This window comes from Vulpes vulpes, chromosome 1, assembly GCF_048418805.1.
Source record: "Vulpes vulpes isolate BD-2025 chromosome 1, VulVul3, whole genome shotgun sequence".
Classification (NCBI taxonomy): Eukaryota; Metazoa; Chordata; class Mammalia; order Carnivora; family Canidae; genus Vulpes; species Vulpes vulpes.
The window spans coordinates 120,527,624-120,550,175 of record NC_132780.1 but is presented as its reverse complement, the minus strand read 5'-3'; the positions used below and the strand labels follow the sequence as shown (position 1 = coordinate 120,550,175).

The window sequence follows — 22,552 nt, the reverse complement described above, 5'->3', positions numbered from 1 at the left end:
CTCTCTCTCTCCTGTGTATTCTCATGAATAAATAAATAAAATAAAAATCCTTAAAAAAAAAAAAGAAAAAAGAAAAGAAAGCCATTCCTCCACGAGCAACCTCTTCATTCTTGAAGTCTCAGCTTCAACCCCCACGCTCACTGTGAAGTCTTCCTCGGTATCGCCACCACTACCATCCCGCAGAATTTATTACTCTGAATAAATCACGATGAATTGCACGCTACCATCTGGACCTGGGGGATACTTTTGTTGCATCTGCTCTGTTGCAATCACTGTGTTCTCCTGGTGCCCCGTGTCCGGTAGCCTGAGCAAGCTGTGGCATCCCCCTAACTCCGCACCCATCCAGTCCTTCACCTACAATAGGCGCACGACTGGATGCTGAAGCAAGACCTCACGACTTGGGGGTCCTTTGACCTGGCAGGAACGCGACCTCCGGTGACATCTCCCAACCTCCCCCATCTGTAAAACTGAGGTGACATTTTGTACTTGGTTGTTAAGGGGCGTCCAGGGGACAGCCCAGGTGCCCCAAAGCGGAGCCAGCGCAACGAAGGGGCCCAGGGAGGAAACGCGCCGGCCAGCGCCGCCGGGGCAGGCGAGGCCCACTGCGCAGGCGCACGCAGGAGGGGGTGGGGTGCTCGCTCCCGGGACCCAGTGCGGAGTTCCGGACGCCGGCTGGGCACCCGGGCCGCCGCCAGTCGCGGAGCTGACGTCATCTCCGTGCGCTGCCACGTCTGCTGAGCTCCGCGGTAATGGAGGCCGGGGGTGAGTGCTGACCCGGCCGGGTTCTGCCTCTAACTTTAGCTCTGGCTCTGACTCTGGTAGTGACCTGGGGCCGGGGCGCGGGCTGGCAGCCCGAAGCCTGGGCACCTCCTGTCGCCTTCCCGGGCGGGGACGGCCTGCGGACGAGCAGCTGGTTTGGAGCGCGTCAACGCGGGGAGGGAGTGCTCTCGCCTGGGGTCCAGCCTGTGCCGCCGCCGCCGCCCCGGGATCCCGCCCCGCCGGCCGGGCCTCCTCCATGCGTGAGTATGAGCGAGCCTCGGCGCCGCGGGGTCGTCTCGGCCTGCTGCGGCTCCCGGTTTGCGCAGGAAGAAGCGCTTTGTCGTGGTTCCCCGTGGAGGGGCCAGCCTGTGGAAGTGTGTGGTCCCTTGTCAGCCGCCCCCACCCCCCCCACCCCACCCCCCCTCTCGCCTCTTCTATCCCAGTTTCACACTTTTCTTTCCCTCGTTAATGGAGCGCGGACCAGCAGTCCTGACGCCCAGCGGTTTGGCTGTTTCGTCTCCTCTGGCGTTTCTTAGTCCACAGCCAGAAGCTGTTAGGAATACGGAACACCGGATCGGTCTGCAGGAACATTTGAAAACCAGGGCTTTTCCATTTTTCAGTTTTTTTTTCCCCAGTATTATTTAGGAAGCAGATTTGGGGGCGTATACATAAACAGACCCTCTTTTTTCGGTGAGGGTCTTTGTTCCTTGTCTTTTAATCCCTACCGTGTAAGTGCTTTCTGAATGATTTTATACCAGTTTTTTCTGCAGTGGGCATCCTCCATAGCCCCTTCTGATATTTTCACTCTGACATATGGAGTTGCCATTTGAACAGTTTCCTTTTTTTTTTTTTCTTTTAAGATTTTATTTATTTATTAGGGATACACAGAGAGAGAGAGACAGAGACACAGGCAGAGGGAGAAGCAGGCTCCTTGCAGGGAGCCAGATGTGGGACTCGATCCCGGGTCTCCCTGGGCTGAAGGCGGCGCTAAACCTCTGAGCCACCCGGGCTGCCCTAAGATTTTATTTATTTATTCATGAGAGACACACAGAGAGAGAGAGAGGCAGAGACAGGCAGAGGGAGAAGCAGGCTCTGTGCAGGGAGTCTGATGTGGGACTCGACCCCGGGTCTCCAGGATCATGCTCTGGGCCGAGCTGGCACTAAACCGCTGAGCCACCCGGGCTGCCCCCAAACAGTTTACTTTTAAAGAACTAGCAGGCCAACTGCTGTACTTTCTTCCATCTTGTCAGTCCTTGCGGCAATCCCTGTAGGACAAGGAACACTTTTGACTAAACAAACTCAGAGGTTAAATGCTTGAGCTACAGTCTCATAATATGTAGCAGATCCAATCCCCTGAACCCAGATCCCTTGATCACGAAACCCGACATTTTGGACAGTGCTGATTTTCTTGTATTTCCAGTGGTTTACTGTAAAGTATTACATATGAATTGAAAATGTGTATATGTTAGGCATTTCTTGTTAACTTTTACCTGAGTGTGGTATCATTCATACGACACAAGACACAAACTGTGACTTACCTAAGGCTGAACAAAGCTTAGATCAGAACTTAGGCTTCTGACCCATTAAAGTCTGAATAGTCCTTTCTTTATTTTTATTCACTTTTTAAAAAAGATTTTATTTATCTATTCATGAGACACACACACACAGAGGCAGAGACACAGGCAGAGGGAGAAGCAGGCTCCATGCAGGGAGCCTGACATGGGACTCGATCTCGGGTCTCCAGGATCAGGCCCTGGGCTGATGGCGGCACTAAACCACTGAGCCCCCCGGGCAGCCCTAGTCCTTTCTTTAGAATAAAGTAGGTAATAGACACTGGGGGAGCATTTATTTGAATATCTGGTTTTACAAGGCATGCTCACTCAGTTTTTCTGTTGTTTTGTTACATTGCTCAGTTTAAAAATAGTAAACTGATATTTAAATGTCTTTTCTTTTGTTCAGTTGAAACAGGTTGACAGCCATTAACCTAGGTTGCAACTACAGGTGGCGCTGGAAGCAGACTGGTTCCCGGACATGCCCGGTGGAAGGAGGGGCCCTAGTCGGCAGCAGCTAAGCCGTTCAGCTTTACCTTCTTTACAGACTTTGGTTGGTGGGGGCTGCGGCAATGGAACAGGCCTGAGAAACAGGTAAAGGAGAAATAAGACTATACATAATTTGTAATATACTATGATCAGTACGACTAACATAGCAGTCATGCTATTCAGATACTTGCTTATCAGGGTTATTTCTTGGCAGTGAAGTGGGAATCCTGCCCTGAAGATTGAAAGCTCAGTATTTCAGCATATTTTGGAGTGGAAAGCTGTGATATAGAGCCCACAAAGTGAAAGCAGTCCAGTTGTCACCTATGGCTGATAATCGAAATTCTAATCATCTAATCATCATTAATAGCTTTTTAGCTATTAAAAGAAGGGAGAAGTGAATTAAAGTACAAGAGGAGGGGATCCCTGGGTGGCTCAGCGGTTTAGCGCTTGCCTTTGTCCCAGGGTGTGATCCAGGAGTTCTGGGATCGAGTCCCACATCAGGCTCCCTGCATGGAACCTGCTTCTCCCTCTGCCTGTGTCTCTGCCTCTCTCTCTCTTTCTCTTTCTCTCTCTCTCTGTGTGTGTGTCTCATGAATAAATAAATAAAATCTTTAAAAAAGAATAAATAAAGCACAAGAGGAGTGTTGTGGTTTAACTCTTTACTAGCGTTCTTTTGTTTTTTGTTTTTTTTTAGCAGAGGAGGACGAATTAAAACTGATAGTTAACATGAAATTCTAAAATTATAAGTCATATTCTATTAAGAGTCTTAAAAATTATTTTGTTCAAAAAAATTGTTTGAAATGAATAAACTCAATTGTAACCCAAACATTGTAAGACTTGTGTATAAGAATAAAGAATTTGGTCTTTTTTTTTATTTATTTATTTATTTATTTATTTATTTATTTATTTATTTATTTTTGAATTTGGTCTTTTTAATGGAAATTTATCTTTGTTCCTAATTTTTAAAGTTAGGATGAATTATTTCTAATCTTATCTAGGATAACTCATTTCATGAGGAGTTTCAGTCATGTAGCAGTGGAAAGAGGTGATTTTTACTTTATATCAAGTGTTTGAACAAGATAATTTTTGTCACTTATTTTCTGCTTCCTCTCTGAATAGTTTTCTCTTGCTTGGATTCTAGTTTTCAGTACTAGTAGTAATCAGTACTGTTGCCTTTTCAGGCTCTCCTGATGTTACTTGTGCACTTCTCTCTTCCTGGCCTGCCCTCTCTCTTTCTTTCTGACTTTCCAACCAAAGTTCTACTGAGTCCTCAAAATCAGTTCTGATCTTGTTTTAGTGGGGCTCTCCCTGAAATTCCAGTTTGAAGGGATTTTTCTAGTCTCTGATTCTTTTTATACTAATTTTCAATCCAAATTTTATATTTGTATATGTATACAGAGCACTTGTAATTTATTCTAGAGTATTATTTTTTATTGTTTTTTGGATTTCTTGATGTTAAAAACAGTGATACACTGCTCTGTAGTAAGATGTTGAAAATAAATGAAATAGTAAACTGCAGTACTTTTTGAAAGTTTAAATTTTCCAAAATTTCTACAATAACTTGTATTAGTTTACATTTTAAAAATAAGAAAAAAGAGTAAGTGAAAATGCTTTTGAAGAAAGGTACTATAAAACATAGATTTTGAGGTAAAGGATGTTTTGTATTTAAGTACATGCCTTAATTTTACTGATATATACTATCAATTTAGTGATTTAGTTGTTTACAATTGCAATGGAAAATTGTAGTTGTGCCTAGCTTGTATTGTAGCTAGCTAAAAAATTCTAATTCTCTGTATTAACTCTGGCAGTTATTTGTTCATTTTCTTCTACTTTGGTTTTGTGGATTCCCCTAAGTAATTCGTTCTCAGACTGCCCTGATGGAATCCCTCCTCACAGTTTTGGGGACTGTTTGAGGAGGAAGAGTTAGGCAGGCCTAGTAGTCCAGGCTTCAGGTTTCCCAGTCCTCTCTTAATCAGACTAACTCCTTCTCCTGTGTGTTTCAATATCAAGATACTGGAGCAGCCCGGTGGTTCAGCGGTTCAGCGCTACCTTTAGCCTAGGGCACAAGCCTGGAGACCTGGGATCGAGTCCCACGTCGGGCTCCCTGCATGGAGCCTGCTTCTCCCTCTGCCTGTGACTCTGCCTCTCTCTCTCTCTCTCTCTGTCTCTCATGAATAAATAAATAAAAATCTCTAAAAATAAATAAATAAATAAATATCAAGATACCATGTAAAATGCCCTTTGGAGGAGGGAAAATGAAGTGTTCTGCTAGTTAAAAAAAGCATTGAAAATCACATTTCTAGATGGTTCTTCCTTGGTTTAGTGAATATAGGAATCAAATGTGGACTAAAATCCTCCTTCAGGTTTGCAGATAGAATACTCGAAAGACCTAGGAACATTTGAAAAATACCTGTGCTCTTGAAAGGATGTAGCTATGATCATATGTTCTTTTTTCTGCCTTTTTTAAAAAAAAAAATTTATTTATTCATGAGAGAGACAGAGAGAGAGGCAGAGACACAGGCAGAGGGAGAAGCAGGCTCCATGCAGGGAACCTGATGTGGGACTTGATCCTGGGTCTCCAGGATCACATCCTCAGCCGAAGGCGGCGCTAAACCGCTGAGCCACCCGGGTTGCCCTTTTTTCTGCCTTCTTTGTAGCTCTTCTGTCCTGGCTCTCAGGGTTCCAGTCATGGTCACCTTGATCTACTCCACTCCACAGTATTCAAACATATTTGAATGAAATGAAAGATCATAGTTGTTCATGGCTTTAAAAATCACTAAAACTATTATTGAGTGGTTATTTTGTGACGCTTTTATCTAAAGAGGTTATTTTGGAAGAAGATGGTTCTATATTTGTTTTTTGATGGGAAAGAAAAAGCCTAAAATAGGTTATTATATAACACCTAGGAAGAGTTATAAGAAATATGGATAAAACCAGTGGTAAATGGCCTAGAAAATAATTTTAGGAAGGACATATACAAAGAAAGATGAGGAAAACTCACTTTTAGAGTGTTTGTAGAGTACTAAGGAGAGAAATTGATAATTTCTTAAGCGTGATATAATTTAGATGATATGTTTGATTCTGTAAGACATAGGTCAGCTGGAGGAGAGAGCATTTGCCAATGTTTGTAGCATGATTGGTGAAGGTCAGCTTGGGAATGTCAGAGCTAGTTTGATGACACAATCAAGATTGAAATCCATAGTTTCATGTCCTCTTTTTTTTTTCCCTCTGGGGAGCAGGGATTTATTCATAGGGTAAAGTATTTACTTGATTGCCTTCTAAAGAAGGAGGATATGCTGTGAGTTTCTGAGTTTCCCAGAGATCGTTTAGTTGAGGGAGAATTTTATTTGAGAAGGACTAAGAGTGATTTTTTTTTCTTTGTTTTGGCCTTGCATATACTTTGTTAATAATATGACCTGAGCATGTCAAAATGATCACTGCTTTCTCCATCCCTCCTAATTCTTTTTTATTCTTTTGGATCTTTCTTGCTTTATCCCTATGCTTAGACAAAACCTTGGTAAAAACGTTGGGTGCTGAACCTCTAATGAACCTTCCTGGTAGACAGCATTTTACATGTGTTTTCACAGGTAGTTGCTGAAGGATTTAAGTGAGTCCTATATGACTCCACTGATAAGGACTCTTGGAATTTTGTACCTGATTTCCTCTGGACTTTGCCCCATGTACCTATTCCCTCTGCTAATTTTGATTTGTATCCTTTTGCTGTAATGAACACAACTATATGCCAAGTTCTTTGAATCTTCCTAATGAACCCTCAAGCCTGGGCATGATCTTGGGGACCTGTAGCACAGTTTGAAAGAATATTCTATGTTAACATTGGAAAGAATTATTTTTTAAAAAATTTATTCATGAGAGACACGGAGAGAGAGGCAGAGACATAGGCAGAGAGAGAAGCAGGCTCCTCGCAGGGATCCCAATGCGGGACTCCATTCTGGGACCTGGGATCCCGCCCTGGGCTGAAGGCAGACCTCAACTACTGAGCCACCCAGGTGTCCCTGAAAAGAATTCTTTAAAGAGAATATATTCCAACTCCTGTATTTTAAGTGAAGAAACTGAGGCTCAAGGATATAAAGTTACTTTCTCAAAGACTACAGCTGGTCTATCTAGACTAGGACTATCCCACATTGTGTCTCAAATATATTTCTGCCATTTTGCCTTTTTTGCATCTATTTTTATATCCTGTGAGAGAAATAATGTTTTCATTTTTCCTAAATAATATGTCTAACTAATTTTCTGAGATATACAGACCAAGACTGTTTATTTTAACTTTTTTTTTTTTGGTTTTAAGAACTTTGATCTTATCTCCTATTAAGCCTTCAAATTAGAAGAAAGCTTTCCTTTTTCCCTCAGATACTCTGCATCACTTTGACCTTTGTTCCCTTTTTTTTTTGGCTTGAAGTATAATAGCCAAAATCTTGTATAAAATCTCACAAATAGGGATCCCTGGGTGGCGCAGCGGTTTGGCGCCTGCCTTTGGCCCAGGGCGCGATCCTGGAGACCCGGGATCGAATCCCACGTCGGGCTCCCGGTGCATGGAGCCTGCTTCTCCCTCTGCCTGTGTCTCTGCCTCTTTCTCTCTCTCTCTGTGACTATCATAAATAAATAAAAATTAAAATAAAATAAAATAAAATAAAATCTCACAAATATAGATCTTCTGCACTTTGTTTTGAATATTTCTTGAACCTCAGCATTTATTTGTTAACAGCAGAAGCATGTTAGTCTGCCTTACTTGGGAAAAATTCTGTAAGAATCTTTTTAACCTTTAAATAGTAACAAATAATTTAGCATGCTTTCTCCCTTCATTATTTTTGATGGAAAAGGAATAAGAATTTTCAACTTGTTCTAGAGTAAAGGCTCCTAACCCTATAACTTTTCATCAGAATTTTGTATTTCCTTATCTCATGATTAACTGGGGAGAGGCAATAGATTGACTATTGGCATTAATCGCCTACATTCAGGTCCACCAACTTGTACAACTCCACAGAGCACCTTTCACATTGTATTCTATATGAATGAAAGCTGGAGTTGTGCAGTGGCCAATGTGTTAATAATAATGTGTTAATGATTGGTTTATAATTGAACAAGTGAGGTTGTGAGACCTGCTGGTACTTCACAACCTACTCTGTGGTAAGCTTGTTGTATTCGATTAGTATTTGGAAATGAGGGGAAGTAGTTTTTACAGTTTTTCCCACCCTCTCCCAGCCTATTCCTGTTCTTCCCTTCTAGCTCTTTTCAGATTCTACCATGGTATTCTTTTTTTTTTTTTTATTAAAGTAGGCTCCATGGGGCTTGAACTCAACCTCTGAGATCAAACATAAGCTGAGATCGAGAGTCGGATGCTCAACTGACTGAGCCACCCAGGTGCCCCTCTGCCATGATATTCTTAACTGGTCAGAATGAGCAGAGTTCATATTCCCATGAGTCACTTGAAGTACTAAAAATGTCACATATTAATGTTATAATTCTATATTTGGAAATCTTAGAGGGGAAGGTAACAGTATCATTGTTCCTCCTCTGGAATCTTCTTTGGAAATATCCGAAACAAGCTTCTTTTCCTTGTTCTGAAATAATAGTAGACCCTTAGATATCTGTAACTATTACCAGCTATGTAAACAATGGGAGAGCTTATTCCCTACCCACCTCCATCTTAGCGTTTTCGATAGCCCATCTATTTATGATTTATAAAAAAGCCTGGAAATTTAAAAATAAATAAAAATGCCTGGAAGAAAGAAAGAACAGCCAGAAGAGGGGGAGTAAAATCTCTATATTTTAATTTGTATATTAAGAGATCTCTCTTTTGTGACCACATTAGTCTGCTGCCTTCTCAACATGAAGGTATATATGTGACTTGAACTAGGAAAAGTACGGTCTCTGTCCTTAAGATTATGATCTGATAGACAAAACATAAAAGTATATAGGAAATTATGTAATAGTAATGAAAAGTACAGTAGTAAAGGCATAATTTAGGTATAATGGTGGTACAGGAGTGAGATGAATTGGTTTAGATTGACTGAGTCATTAAGCTTCATGGAGGATATGCTCAATAATTTAAAAAGTCTTGAAGGATTTTGTCAGTAAATGTGTAGGTGAGGGGTTAAGGAAGGTGGTTTTGAGTGGTATTGCTGGTGAAAAGAATATACAAAAGAATAGCAAATAGCATATTTGCTATTTTGAATTTTTTTTGCTGTAGAATAGCAAGTCTATAGGTTGCATGTGGAGGAGTGACAAGAGATTGGGCTAATCTGTTAAGTAGAGAGCTGCATAGGACATACTAAAAATTTCTGGATGTTATCCTCTTGGCAGCAGAGAGCCATTAAAGGGTTTTAGGCAAGACGGGAGCATTGTCAGTTTCACTTAGATCTCTGAAGGTAGGTTGGAGAATTTGATGAAGTTAATTTTAGGGAGATTACTTCAATAGTTTAAATGAAAAATGGTAATTACTTGAACTAAGGCAATGGGTTTAAAGAGGAGGGTGCAGTGGGAAAAGTTTTACAAAGTGAAATATTTAAGATTTAGAGAGTGACTGGATATGGGGAGTCAGGAAAGTTCTAATATAACTCCCAGGTTTCTAATTTAAGCAGTTACTGAGTGGGCCACAAACCAGGGTCAGGATTTTAGGAGGAAGAACACAGCAAAGTCCAGTACACAACTTGATAACATAGATCTGAAATTCAGCAGTGAACTCTACGGAGAGAAATTTTAGTTTTCAACATGTTAAAGAGAATGGAACCTGTGGCCACATTTTTGGGCACTAAGAGAATGTGTGTAGAGGGAGAAGACAAGAACAGGAGATTCTAGGGTAGAGTCCTGAGAGAAGGCCAACAGTTAAGCAGTAAGTGGAGAAGGAAGGAAGCAGGGGCCCTTATGCTGTTTAAGATTGAAAGGTACCACGATTTGAATTAATTGTGGTTTTCTCTTTCAGAAATGGTAGTGCTATTGGCCTTCCGGTCCCACCTATCACAGCCTTAATCACCCCAGGTCCTGTTCGTCATTGCCAAATTCCTGATTTGCCTGTAGATGGAAGCCTGCTCTTTGAATTTCTCTTTTTCATCTACCTGCTGGTTGCTCTCTTTATTCAATACATCAATATCTATAAAACAGTGTGGTGGTATCCTTATAATCATCCTGCGTCTTGTACTTCACTGGTAAGTCTTAATAGACTTTTAATTTCGTTATGTTACTTTTAATTTCATTATGTTACTTAACCAAGAAACTAGCTGGAAAGCCTCTGTGTACAAATTATACTTTTCTTAGTAATTTTTCTTCTAAAAAAATGTTTTCTGTTAAACCACAGATTACTTTCAGAACTGTAATCTCATAAGATTATTAAAATATAAGTATCTGGAAAGTTAAAATACAAATGAAAATGCAGAAAACATTTAAATAACTTATAATAATATCAAGAGTCTTGATGTTTAGCTTTCTTTGCACTATTTGTTGGACTTAAGGTGCCAATATGACTAAATTCCAGGAAATTTACCCTTTTTGTTTTTTAAAATTTTATTTGTTTGATAGAGAACGAGTGAGCATGAGAGAGAACAGATGGGGGGAGGCTCTCTGCTGAGGAGAGAGCCTGATATGGGACTCAGTCCCAGGATTCTGGGATCATGACCTGAGCTTAAGGCAGATGCTTAACTGTCTGAGCCACCCAGGCACCCCAGAAGTTTACCCTTTTAATGACTACCGTAGGATGATGGTTGCTTCTGTAACAAACCCCAAATTGTGTAATACTTCACACACATAATAGTCTGAGGCAGTTGTTTGATTTGCAGGAGTAGCACTTCCATGTGGTCAGTCAGTGGACTCAGACTGATGCAGACTCTGCTGTCTTCCCGTATGTGGTCTCCAAGTTGACTGTGGGTCACTTCTTTCAGCTGGAAAGGGGAAAGGCATAGAGAATAATAAAGGAGAGGTTCTTAGTGGCCAGGCTCACATCATATTCCCGTATGTCCACTCCTAACTGCAAGGAGACTGGAAAGTATGATCCTTTCATAGGATTTGTTACCGTGAATAAAACTGGGCTGTTAAAAAATAAAATCGAGACAAGAACTAGCTGTCTTTGCTGAAGTTCCTCAAAATATATTGTAGGTCTCTTCTACCCTCTTTCCATTTATTTAGGAGAGGTTAGATAATCTTGACGCAGAGAATGTTCCCTATAGATGGGTATGTAAAATAACGAGTAAGGCTACCCTGGTTACTTGATAGGTAAATGGTTGGCAGTGGCAGATTCGGATGGAGATAACACTATAGGATAAAGAAGACTGTTGTGCTAGATAGTTTATGTATGTGTTTGGGGGCTTATCAGTGGTTAGAAAACTTCTTGGCCTGGTGAACATAGGAATCAAATGTGGAGGGAGTTGGGCGGGGTGACGGGGTGACTGGGTGATGAGCACTAAGGGGGGCACTTGACAGGATGAGCACTGGGTGTTATACTATATGTTGGCAAATCGAACTCCAATAAAAAGAAATATACAAAAAAAAGGAATCAAATGTGGACCAAAATGTTCAAAATAATATGGGAACGGAATAAACAGTTTTTTAAAAATGATCTTATCACTTGGTTGTTCCTGGAATTAAGTATTAAGAATTTTCTTTCCATATTGATGATATACCTACTTAATACCAAGTAAAGAGAATTTCAGTTTCTTTAAGAATTACAATGATTTGGCGCAGCTCTTTTTCTTGAGCTTACCTATTCTATCAAGAGTGTACTTTCTGGTTTAATAAACTTTCTCACTCGAAAAATAAGTAATAAACTTTCTCACTTGAGTTCCTTTAAAAAAAAAGAAGAAGAAGAAGAACTGAGGTGATTCGGTGCCATATTGTGTGCTTTTTTTTTTTATAATCTTTTTTCCTGGATTATGAATTTATGAGTTTAGGACCTGTATTTCATCCTTCTTTGGTCATGGTATTGTAAAATGAAGAAGTTGGATTAGATAACTTTTAAGGCTTCTTCCAGCTGTGTGGCTCTATATATAAATTTCTCATTATCTTAACAACGGCATTGGCAAACATTCATTAAAGGATTTACTATTCTTTGCAAGTATTATCTCATTTACTCCTAAAAACAGGTAGATACTACTGTTTGGTTCCCAATATTATAAATGAGAAATAGGAGACCTAGAAATTCTAAAACTGGCTCAAAATCGCATAGTGATGAAGTGAGTACTCTCACTGCTATTTCTACTTCCTATATTTAGTCTATATTTACTCTATAAATACTTGTTGGGTAGTTCATTATTCAGTTTTCACTTTGAGATTCCATGGAAACTTCTCAGTTGTTGAATTTTCAGGCTAATCAAAGAGCTCTTCTCTCAGTCAACTATTTCTGACAGTTCTTTTAAAAGTCCCCTACAAATGCTGCGTTGCAACAAAGGGAGCCAGTGCTCCTGTTATAATCAGAAAGCTGCTGCTAGAGCTGCTGAGTCCAGAATTATGCTTCCTTTGCTCTGACTCATACCATCAAAAATGGGTGCCTTTTACCCTACCTTGCTCCCTACTTCACTCAGTTCTGAATTCAGGTTTTATGTAATGCTTACGGTTGGCAGAAACTAAGTCAAATCTAGAACTTCAGTTGCAAGAAAGTCTGGAAATGTAGTTTTTAGTTTTCCGGTCTGTGCAATGGAGGAAGTCACACTTGAAGCAGGTTATCCTGTGGACTGGGTCACTTATCTGCCACATATGGTCTTAGCTCACACAAACCTTAGTGTTTAATTGTGGAACTAAGAGTAACATCTGTGGAATAGCAAATAAGATTTTAGCCCATCAGTCTGAAAGGGGCCTGAATCAGTGAGCTTTTCAAAGGTGAATGGGCTGCCAGATACCTAGTTCCTGTCATTGAAGGTGACATAGGAGATGGCTACCTGCTTGCGATGTCGTAGAAGGGACTTAAATCTCAACTAGTGGTCTGTCTCTTTTAAGTCTTCTACTATGTGTGTCTGTCTCAGAAATTTTTCAGATTTATATATTAGGTTTTTCTTTTCCCATTTCAAGATCTTAATACTTATCAAAAAGAAAATATGGACCCCTGAATATGTAAAGTATCATTGTAGCCATCAAGCAGTTAGCTGAATGAGTCTTAATCCTCAGAAACATAAAAGCTGAAAGTAGGGTAGCAAATTATTCAGAATAGTCAGGAGTGTAGGGTGATTAATTAAATATTCTGGTTTATAGAGTAAATCATAAGCAGATTACCAGTTTTTAGTGATTTAGAATGTAACAAAATGTACTTAACCATAAGATACATGAGGCACTGAAATCTTTTGATACAAAAATGTCTTGGATAGACTGGTGATACATACTAAGGCCCTCAAAGGTTACGTAGGGGATTTAGTGAATTCGCTTGGGTTATTTTGGAGGAGTGGGGTGAACAAGGAGTCTCAAAGCTGAGTGGGGATAAATATTGTTCAAAAGGAAATGATCTGAGGTAAGCCACTCTAACATTCTGGCTACTTGGCCTTTAAAATGTATCCCAAATCTGGCCACTCCATTGCCCTTGCTACTGACCCTGTTCAATCCATTCAGTCCGTCATCATCTCTTATCTGCATTAAAAGCAGTAATTCCTAACTGATCTTGCCCTGCTACAGTATATTTTCCACCCAGCAGTCATTGTGATTGTTTTAAAATGGAACCTGGCATCCTTTGCATGAAACACTTCCATGACTTTGCATTAGTAAAAAGTATATACATAAACTAAATCTTTTATTGCTCATTACCTCATCCCAGCCCTCTTGGTGATGTTCAGACACACCAGGCATATATTTTCCTGCCCTGGGCCTTTGTGATTCATTTTGCCTCTACCTGGGGCTCTCTGCTCTCAGATCTTCTCATAAGTGGTACTTTGTTGTCATTCAGTTCTCAGCCCAAATGTCACAGTCTCAGAGGTGTCCTCCATAACCAGCAGTTTAAATTGGCTCTGCAACTCCCTTCCCAGTTATTATTTATCACTATTTTATTTCTTGACAGCGGTTGTAACAAGCTAAATGCTTTTTCTTGTTAGCTTGTCATTGGCCTTACACTCACATTTATTAAAGTATGGCTTTAGCTGCTGTAATAGGGTGACTAAAACAAAGTAGAACCTTATTTCCTTATTAAATAAGAATCAGGCAAGTGATACGCCAGCATGGAAACTCTGTGTTTCCATTGCTCTACTACTCCTAACATGATTCTTCCAAACCATGGTCTAAGATATAGCTGCCCCAACTACTTACTGTCAGCACATCTGGCCAGCAGGAAGGAGGAAAGGAGAAAGATAGCTCCTTCCTTTAAGGGCATGGCTTGAACGTTGTATATATCATCTCCCCTCACATGTCTTAGCTACAAGTAGTTTTTGCAAGGGAGGCAAGGAAATGAACCTTTGTTAAGGAGTTGGTGTCCAGTTAAATTCAACAATGATGGCAGAAGAAACAACCAGTAATCCTTGCTATCCCCTTTCCCTCTCACACCACAGTAAAAAATAAGATCCAGGAGAGCAGGAAGCTTGTCTGTCATTCTTCATCACTGTATCCTCAGTATCAAGAAGAAGATTGTGGCACACATTGTGGGTGTCCAGTACATATTTATTGATGAATTGAGAAATTCAGCTTTTGATTCTGAAAGAATGACACTGGAAAGTTAACAGACCTTTTGACCATCAAAATGAAAATAATCCCAATTATGTTTGTTGCTAATGACTTTTCATTGTACTTGTTATTTATTTATATAGGCTTAGAACTAGAAGGAACCATACAGCATCTAGGTAATACTATCATTTCTTAGGAAGAAAAGGTCAAATATAAGACATTTTTTTTTTTTTTTTAAGACATGTTTTTAAATCAAGTTAAGAAAGCAATTGACATGTCAGCCAGTTAGGTTAATAGATGTCCAATTAGATTAACGTAGCTTGCATAGAGAGACCAAAAATAAGAACTCCTGAACAGTGGGAGTTCCATCTGATCCATTGAATTTGACACTCATTATAAATGTTGCATTTAAATAAATTATTCTTTTTTAAATGTAATTTTATTTACTAGAGAGAGAGAGAAAGAGAGAGCGCATGAGCAGGGAGGGGGGCAGAGGGAGAAACAGACTCCTCACTGAGCAGGGAGCCTGGTGCAGATTCCATCCTAGGACTTCAGGATCATGACCTGAGCTGAAGGCAGATGCTTAACTGACTGAGCCACCTAGGAACCCCTTAAATAAATTATTCTTGCCATAATTGTGCAGGTTATCACTTTTTACCCCAAAGCTATAGTCTTTTCCTTTCAATACAGTAAACTTTCAAGAAAAGGAGAGGAGTACATTCCAGATAGTTTAAAATTGTGTTTGAAAAGTTAAAGCAATTTTTCATGAAAGGGGAAGTAGAATTAGGTAGAAGTAGAAAGTAATCTCTCTACGACCTCAAATAATTGTGGTCCGTACATGTAAGGTGATGTAAGGAAGATCTTTTGAGGGCCAGACCTCTTGATGTAGTAGTTCTAGCTGAATACACATATTTCTTTCTGATGCAGTGATTTGTTTCTCTTACAGAATTTTCATCTCATTGATTACCACCTGGCAGCATTCATCACAGTGATGCTTGCAAGGAGGCTGGTATGGGCCCTCATCTCAGAGGTAACAGCTCATTCACTATTTTTTATCACTTGGAGCTGGAGTGAGTTACTAGTAGAATGGATTCAAGCTGAATATGTGAAGTGCGCAAATATAATTTGAAAACAATTACAAATTAAATTTTTTCTACTTCCGTGTGAGTTGTGCTGGTTCTTTTCTTTCTTTCTTTCTTTCTTTCTTTCTTTCTTTCTTTCTTTCTTTTTTTAAGATTTTATTTATTTATTTGAAAGAGCACGAGCAGGGGGCAGGAGCACAGGGAGACTCCACCTTGAGTGGGGAGCTCTACTCTGGCAATCCCAGGACCCTGAGACCATGACCTGAGCCCAAGGCAGCTGCTTAATCAACTGAGTCACCCATGTGCCCCATGTGTTAGATTTTTTTAAAAAGATTTTCCCATAAGGTACTTAAAATTCATTGTGCTAGAATTCAAGAGAACTGTTAGAAATTTCATTTAATAGGAGCTTATTTCTAGCTTCCAAGTTCTGTATAATTTTTCTAATTTTAGGGGATCCCTGGGTGGCGCAGCGGTTTGGCGCCTGCCTTTGGCCCAGGGCGCGATACTGGAGACCCGGGATCGAGTCCCACGTCAGGCTCCCGGTGCATGGAGCCTGCTTCTCTCTCTGCCTGTGTCTCTGCCTCTTTCTCTCTCTCTCTCTCTCTCTCTGTATGACTATCATAAATAAATAAAAATGAAAAAAAATTTTTTTTCTAATTTTAATAAAGTAAAAATAGAATGAATTTTAAGTAACTATTGATATGAAGAGTTATATATAAATGAACAGTTGTATCTAAAGCTGTTTCAGGTAATATTTACTTGAAATTTATACCATTTGTGGGGTTGCTAGCGAGAGTCATTTGTTTGAGTTTATTAAAAGTTGGAATTTTAAAACGACAACATCAAATTTGCATAAGACTAATCTCGAAGATTAGAATCTTAGTGGGCAGTAAGGGAAGACTTGAGATGTTAATATGATCTTTTTAAAATTTAATGTTGTTGATAGAATTGTCCATTGGTAAGATTCTTTATTTGTAAACTCCATTGGAGGAGGTAAATGTGTTCTTTGACAATTTTACTATCTTACACCCTATAAATGATAAAAACAAAAAAAATCTTAACTAAGCTGAAGTGGCTAATAATTTTAATCTTGGATCTTATAATTCAGTGTATAATTTTAAATTAATAATTACTGTAATCACAGATAACTGAGAGTCAGCTTTTTTCCTTCTAAAACCTACATTGAAAGTTTTCGTGTCTGTAAGCCCTGATTTTCAGGAACCTTATTTCTTGTGAGCACAGAGTAATTGCAAACATTAAGTCATTACTTAAAAGCCATTTGAAGTTAACTGAAAAACACTGGTGGTAGGATTACCTGTTTTTCACAAAGGGAAAGCCTATCTAAAATCTTTTCTCCCAGGTTCGTTATTTAGGTCTGAAAATAGATGCTCAGAGGAACTCAGTGAGGAATTTTATGTTTTTATCTGTGAAAACAGGCAGGATTTTGTTTCATCTCTTCAATTACTTAGAAATAATACTTGTGTGTATATATATATATATATATATATATATATATATATATGTCGAATTAATATATCCAGCTAATGTGTAAATCCTTCACAATTGAGGTTTCTACCTTGGAGCTCCAAGTGCTATAACTTGCTGTATTCCATTGTTTTCTTCTGTTTATGGCTTAATAGTAGCTTAACAAGTTTTGTATGACCTTACGTAGTATATTAGCTGTTTTCTAAAGAAACCTGTAATTCTTACCAAGAACAAAATACTTAAGCTAAGTTTAAATAGATTTTTGGTCAAAGACTTGTATCTGTGCCTTGAAGTCCATGAGAAAGAATTAAAGAATGTTTAAATAATTATGGGATCTCTACATAAGGGAATAACATGCAGCCATTAAAAAAATTAAATGTACTGACCAGTAAGATATTAAGTAAAAAAAAAAGTATATAATGGCTTAAAAGAAGGTGGGTAGAAGGAACAAAATACATTTGCTTTTAGATGAATAAATTTATCTCTAGGTATATTCACAGTATTTTGGTGAATATATTACCCACTCAGAAATTAAAAATGGGAGCCGTATAGTGATTCTCTTCCTAAAAAAGCTAAATAGGTGGTAAGACCTATCATAAGTCATCTTTCGTTCCCTCCATTAAAATGTTTTGCTTTGGGGGGCAGGGGAGAGCTTATATATCACAGAAAGGATTCCTATGTGAGAATGGCCAATCATTTTTTAAGGAGAGGCTGGAGGTAATTAATTCAGAAAGCTAAATAGTATTCTGTGCGGAATGCCTCCAACTAGGTAAGACTGTTCACCTCCAGGCCAATTCTACCTCTTGACTTGCTCCACAAGACCAAAAAATTATTCAGCTAGTCTTCTTCTACCCACCTGAGGCAACTCCCTTTTTAAAAAACTTTTAGGGCAGCCCGGGTGGCTCAGAGGTTTAGCGCCGCCTTCAGCCCAGGACCTACCTGATCCTGGAGACCCGGGATCGAGTCCCACATCAGGCTCCTGCATGGAGCCTGCTTCTCCCTCTGCCTGTATCTCTGCCTCTCTCTCTCCATCTCTGTGTCTCGAATGAATAAATAAATAAAAATCTTTTAAAAAAATAAAAATTAAAAAAATAAAAACCTTTTAAATAGGAAGGTAGTACATTTTATTGGAAAAAAATTGGAATACACTAAAATAAAAAGCAGAAAAAATTTTTAATTACAATCTCATTATTGAAAGGACCGTATGCTGGTATATAAATTTTTATTTGCATATATACTGTACTTCTCAGTTAACATATTAGGAATATTTTTCTACTCCTTACCTACCTCATTTTTCCTTCTTTTTTAATCTCAGCTAAGATATCGCTTCCTCAGAAAGGCTTCCCTAGGTTGGGTTGTTGTTATTTGCTTTCCCTAACAGCCTTTTCCTGTAGCACTTACCACAATTGTAAAAATAATTATTTGTGTAAGTATAAGTTTAGTATTTATCTTTCTTGGGCAGCCTCATAAAGACAGAGTTCTAACTTGTCTTGATTATTACTGTATCCCTAGGACCTGATACAGTATCTGTCATACATAGCATAGTAATTAGGAGCTTGGGCTCTGGAATAAGACAGAAATGATAAATACATTCAGGTTCTGCTATCTGGTGACATTGGGCAGAAGCCCAGCCTTCTTAATTTTGAAAATGGAGGCAATAGAGTAATCCTAGCAGTTTAAATGCCTTCCTTAGGCTTTGACATGTAAGGTACATAGTCGTGAGACCATGTATCAGGGAGTGATACGCATTTTTGCCCTGCTGTTACTGAGAACAGTTAGTTTGAACCTTCTCTATGGTTTGAGGCTTAGGATATTAATTCAACTGCTTTTTGCATTTATAAGGAACCATAGCGCATATATGTTACAGATGCTGCGTTGTATATTGGGAAAACTAAGAAATGGATAGATGAAGATGAAGGACCTGAAAAGCTCCTTACCCCCTCCTGTTACTCTCGACCCCACATAATTTTTTCCCCTTTGTATTTGGACACTGCTGCTTTGAGGTTGTAGCATTCTGCCGTTTTCCCCTGCATTTTGCTCCTTCTCTTCCTAGTTCGTTCTGAAAGAGAATAGCATTGCAGAGTTTCACGTTTAGACAAGTATGCTTTCTTACTACATTTAATCTGTTTTTAAAATGTGTGGTTAAGGGAAAATATTTGAATAGCTGTGATATAAAGAAGCGGAAGTGATTGTCCATTATTTCCATGTTTGCAAAAGTCAGAAAAGGAGCTTTTATTTATATAAGGATTTGTAAGAGAAGATCTGATTATTTTTTGAAGCTTCAGTAATTCATTAAACATTAATAGGGCAAATAGATTGGGGGGAGGATTCCAAGGAAAATGGAAACAGTGTTGCTACTATTGAGGCTATTACTGTTTAGTCTGAAGTCAGATAAATTAATGGTTCACTATCTTTACCACCTGGTGCATTATTAAAATATAGGTTCCCTGACTTACAGTTTTGTTCCCTATATCTGATAAGGACAGGCAGTAGGAATTTGCAAGTTCAGTAAGCAGCCCAAGTAATTCTGATGAATGTGGTTCATGGACCATACTTTGAGAAGCCCCAATGTAAAAAAATTAGACAATGTCCTAAGAACTTAAGTGAGGTCTCTATGAGACACTGTGGGAATGCAAGGAGGAACCAATGAATTGCCTGGAGAAGTCTGAATCTTTAAAAATGAGTAAGATAAGATGAAATGGGGCAGTTTTTCTTCTTTCCTCCCCCGTTGGGGCAGATTTCTACTAAATCTACTGATTCCTTGAGTCACATTGCTTTTGAATACAGCAGTTTCTAAAGTGTGTTCCTTTTGGTGCTTCCAAACTTTCAGGCCACTAAGGCGGGTGCAGCATCTATGATTCACTACATGGTTCTGATATCAGCTCGCTTGGTGCTACTCACTTTATGTGGATGGGTACTTTGTTGGACCCTCGTCAATCTCTTCCGAAGCCATTCAGTCCTCAATCTACTTTTCCTTGGCTACCCGTGAGTACTCAAGTTTTACCATTTTATTAGTAAGTTTTTAAGGAAATTATTTGGGTCAAGCAAACAATAGTATAAAAATGAGGAAGATGAAATTCTTCAAATATGAACCAAAAGCTCAGAAAATATGAAAACCCATGGGTAGGGTAACCATATAATTATTTTTTATACTTCGATACAATTGGGACAGTAGGCATGAACCAGGACTGTCCCAAGAAACTTGAGAGGTATGGCCATTCTACCAATGGAGAGCATTTAATTGGTGCTCTATATCAAATAAAGCCTGCAAATACTGCCTATGTTGGCACAAATGGTGGGTAATTAGTTCAATGAACTGGCTCACCAGTCTTAGCTCTTGGTCAGATTACTTTGATCTTTGGGTTCACGTAACAGGAATAAGCCCTGTGCGCTTAAGTCCTTTTTTTTTCTTTTTTGACCAGCATTTTATGATGGAAATTATTTTATTTTATTTCATTTTACTTTATTTTATTTTATTTTTTTTATGATGGAAATTTTAAACATGAGATTGAAAGAATTTTTCAGCACACACCTGTGTTACCCCACCTAGATTCCATCCATTAATATTTTACTATAATTGCACAGCACATAACTGTCCAACTAGTCCTCTGTCCATCCATCAGTCCATCTTATTATTGGTACATTTCAAAGTTAAATTGCAGACCTCAACTTCCTCCAAAATAGGTCAGCATATGCATATCAATTACTAGAATTTGATACTTGTTTACAGTTTTTCTTTTGAGGTAAGATTCATACATAAAATCAAATTCATAAATCTGGTGTATATTTGCTGAGTCTCGATAAATGCATATATCTGTAAGTCAAACCTCTTTCCAGTGTACAACATGACTATTATCCCAGAGGTCTATTATCCCAGAGGTTCCTTCATGCCTCTTTCCAATCAAACCCATCCTCCACTTCCCAGAGATAATTACTATCCTGATTTTTCCCACCATAGATTAGTTTGCCTGTTCTAGCATTTCATATAAATAGAACCCTACAGTATATACACTTTAGTTGTAAGGCTTCTCTCACACAGTGTGAGAATTCAGAATAGTCAGGAGTGTTAGGGATCAAATATTCCAGTTTATAGAATAAATCATAAGCAGATAACCAGTTTTCAGTGATTCAGAATGTAACAAAATTTACTTAATAAGATATATGAGGCACTGAAGTCTTCTGATACAAAAATGTCTTAGATAGACTAATGATACATAAATAAGACCCTCAAAGGTCAGGTGATCTAGTGAATTTGCTTGCCTTATTTTGAAGGAGTGGGGTGAACAAGGAGTCTCAAAGCTAAGTGGGGATAAATATTGTTGCTTTTGAGAATCTTCCATGTGTCAGTAATGTTTCATTGTATGAATATATTAAAACTTATTTATTCTGTTGAATACCTGGGTTTCTAGTTTTGGGCTATTACTAAAAATAAAACTGTTAGGCACATTCTTATATGTCTTTTTTGTAAGAAATCTTTTCATTCTCTTGAAAGAAATACTTAGGAGAGGCCTTACTAAGCCATAAGGTAGAAGGATATATGTTCAGTTTTATAAAAATCTACCAGACTTTTTCCCAAAGAAGTTGTATCATTTTATCCTCTCATCAATTCTGTAAGCATTCTGGTTGCTCTACATTTTTATCAGCATTTGATCTTTTCTGTTTTTTAAATTTTAGCCGTGCTGATAAGTGAATAGTTGTATCTTGTTACTGGCTTTTAAACTATTCTGCATAGTTTAGTTTGTATACCTTGGGCTAATACTTTCTTCATTGGATATTAGTGGATAGCTACCCTTTATTAAGCAACAAGTTCTGTGCCAGGTGCTGGGCTAGGTGTTTATAAGCATCACCTCATGAAATTATCACCATAACCCAGGAGGCTGTGTATTTAGTCTGACATAACAGATCCAAAGTACTAGTGGTTTAACTGAGAAGTTTATTCCTCTCTTCTGTACAGTATGTGTATAAATTGTCTTGGATAGCTGTGGCAGCTAGATCCGTGGTGTTGGGACCCAGGCTCCTGCTGTCTTTCTTGCTCCACCCTCTCTAGCAGGATAGATTATAAGGGAGGTTGGAAATTTGTGTCTAGTAGAACAGCTGTATCTCAACTAAAAATTCTTTTGCAGTGGAAGAACAGGAGAATGGTGGCTATTGGCAGACAATTAGCAGGCTTTGCCACAGGTAAAGACAGATAAAGAGATTTAAAAACTTTCTTATGGTTAGTTAGTGAGAAAGACTCAGGTCTTTTTGATTCCAGAGCTCTTATCAGCACCATTACTCTAATTAGTAGTTCTCAAAATGTGGTTCCCAGAACAGTGGCATCAACATCACCTGGAAATTTTTTAGAAATAGAAATTCTCAGAATCTACCTCAAATCTACCGAAACAAAAACTCCAGAAGGTAGGACCCAGCAATTTGTCTTTTAACAGGCCCTCCAGATGATTCTTGCTAGCTCAAGTTTGAGATTCATTGCTTTAGATAACCATTTATTTTTTTATTTTTTAAAATTTTTATTTATTTATGATAGAGAGAGAGAGAGGCAGAGACACAGGCAGAGGGAGAAGCAGGCTCCATGCACCGGGAACACGATGTGGGATTCGATCCCGGGTC

The 22,552-nt window shown here is 38.8% G+C and overlaps 1 protein-coding gene across 2 annotated transcripts in view; it reads left to right on the top strand.

Moving 5' to 3' along the window:
* The first annotated feature begins 622 nt into the window (after nucleotides 1-622).
* TMEM39A (transmembrane protein 39A) overlaps nucleotides 623-22,552 on the top strand; it is a 33,566-nt gene continuing 11,636 nt past the window's right edge. The window contains exons 1-5 of one of the 2 annotated variants that reach the window (XM_025990112.2): nucleotides 623-1,019; nucleotides 2,719-2,903; nucleotides 9,739-9,961; nucleotides 15,325-15,408; nucleotides 19,776-19,930. In XM_025990112.2, the coding sequence (XP_025845897.1) occupies nucleotides 2,791-2,903; nucleotides 9,739-9,961; nucleotides 15,325-15,408; nucleotides 19,776-19,930 (575 nt within the window). In that variant the 5' untranslated portion in view covers nucleotides 623-1,019; nucleotides 2,719-2,790. The remainder of the gene's footprint in view (nucleotides 1,020-2,718; nucleotides 2,904-9,738; nucleotides 9,962-15,324; nucleotides 15,409-19,775; nucleotides 19,931-22,552) is intronic. The other variant, XM_025990111.2, reaches the window with a different exon arrangement.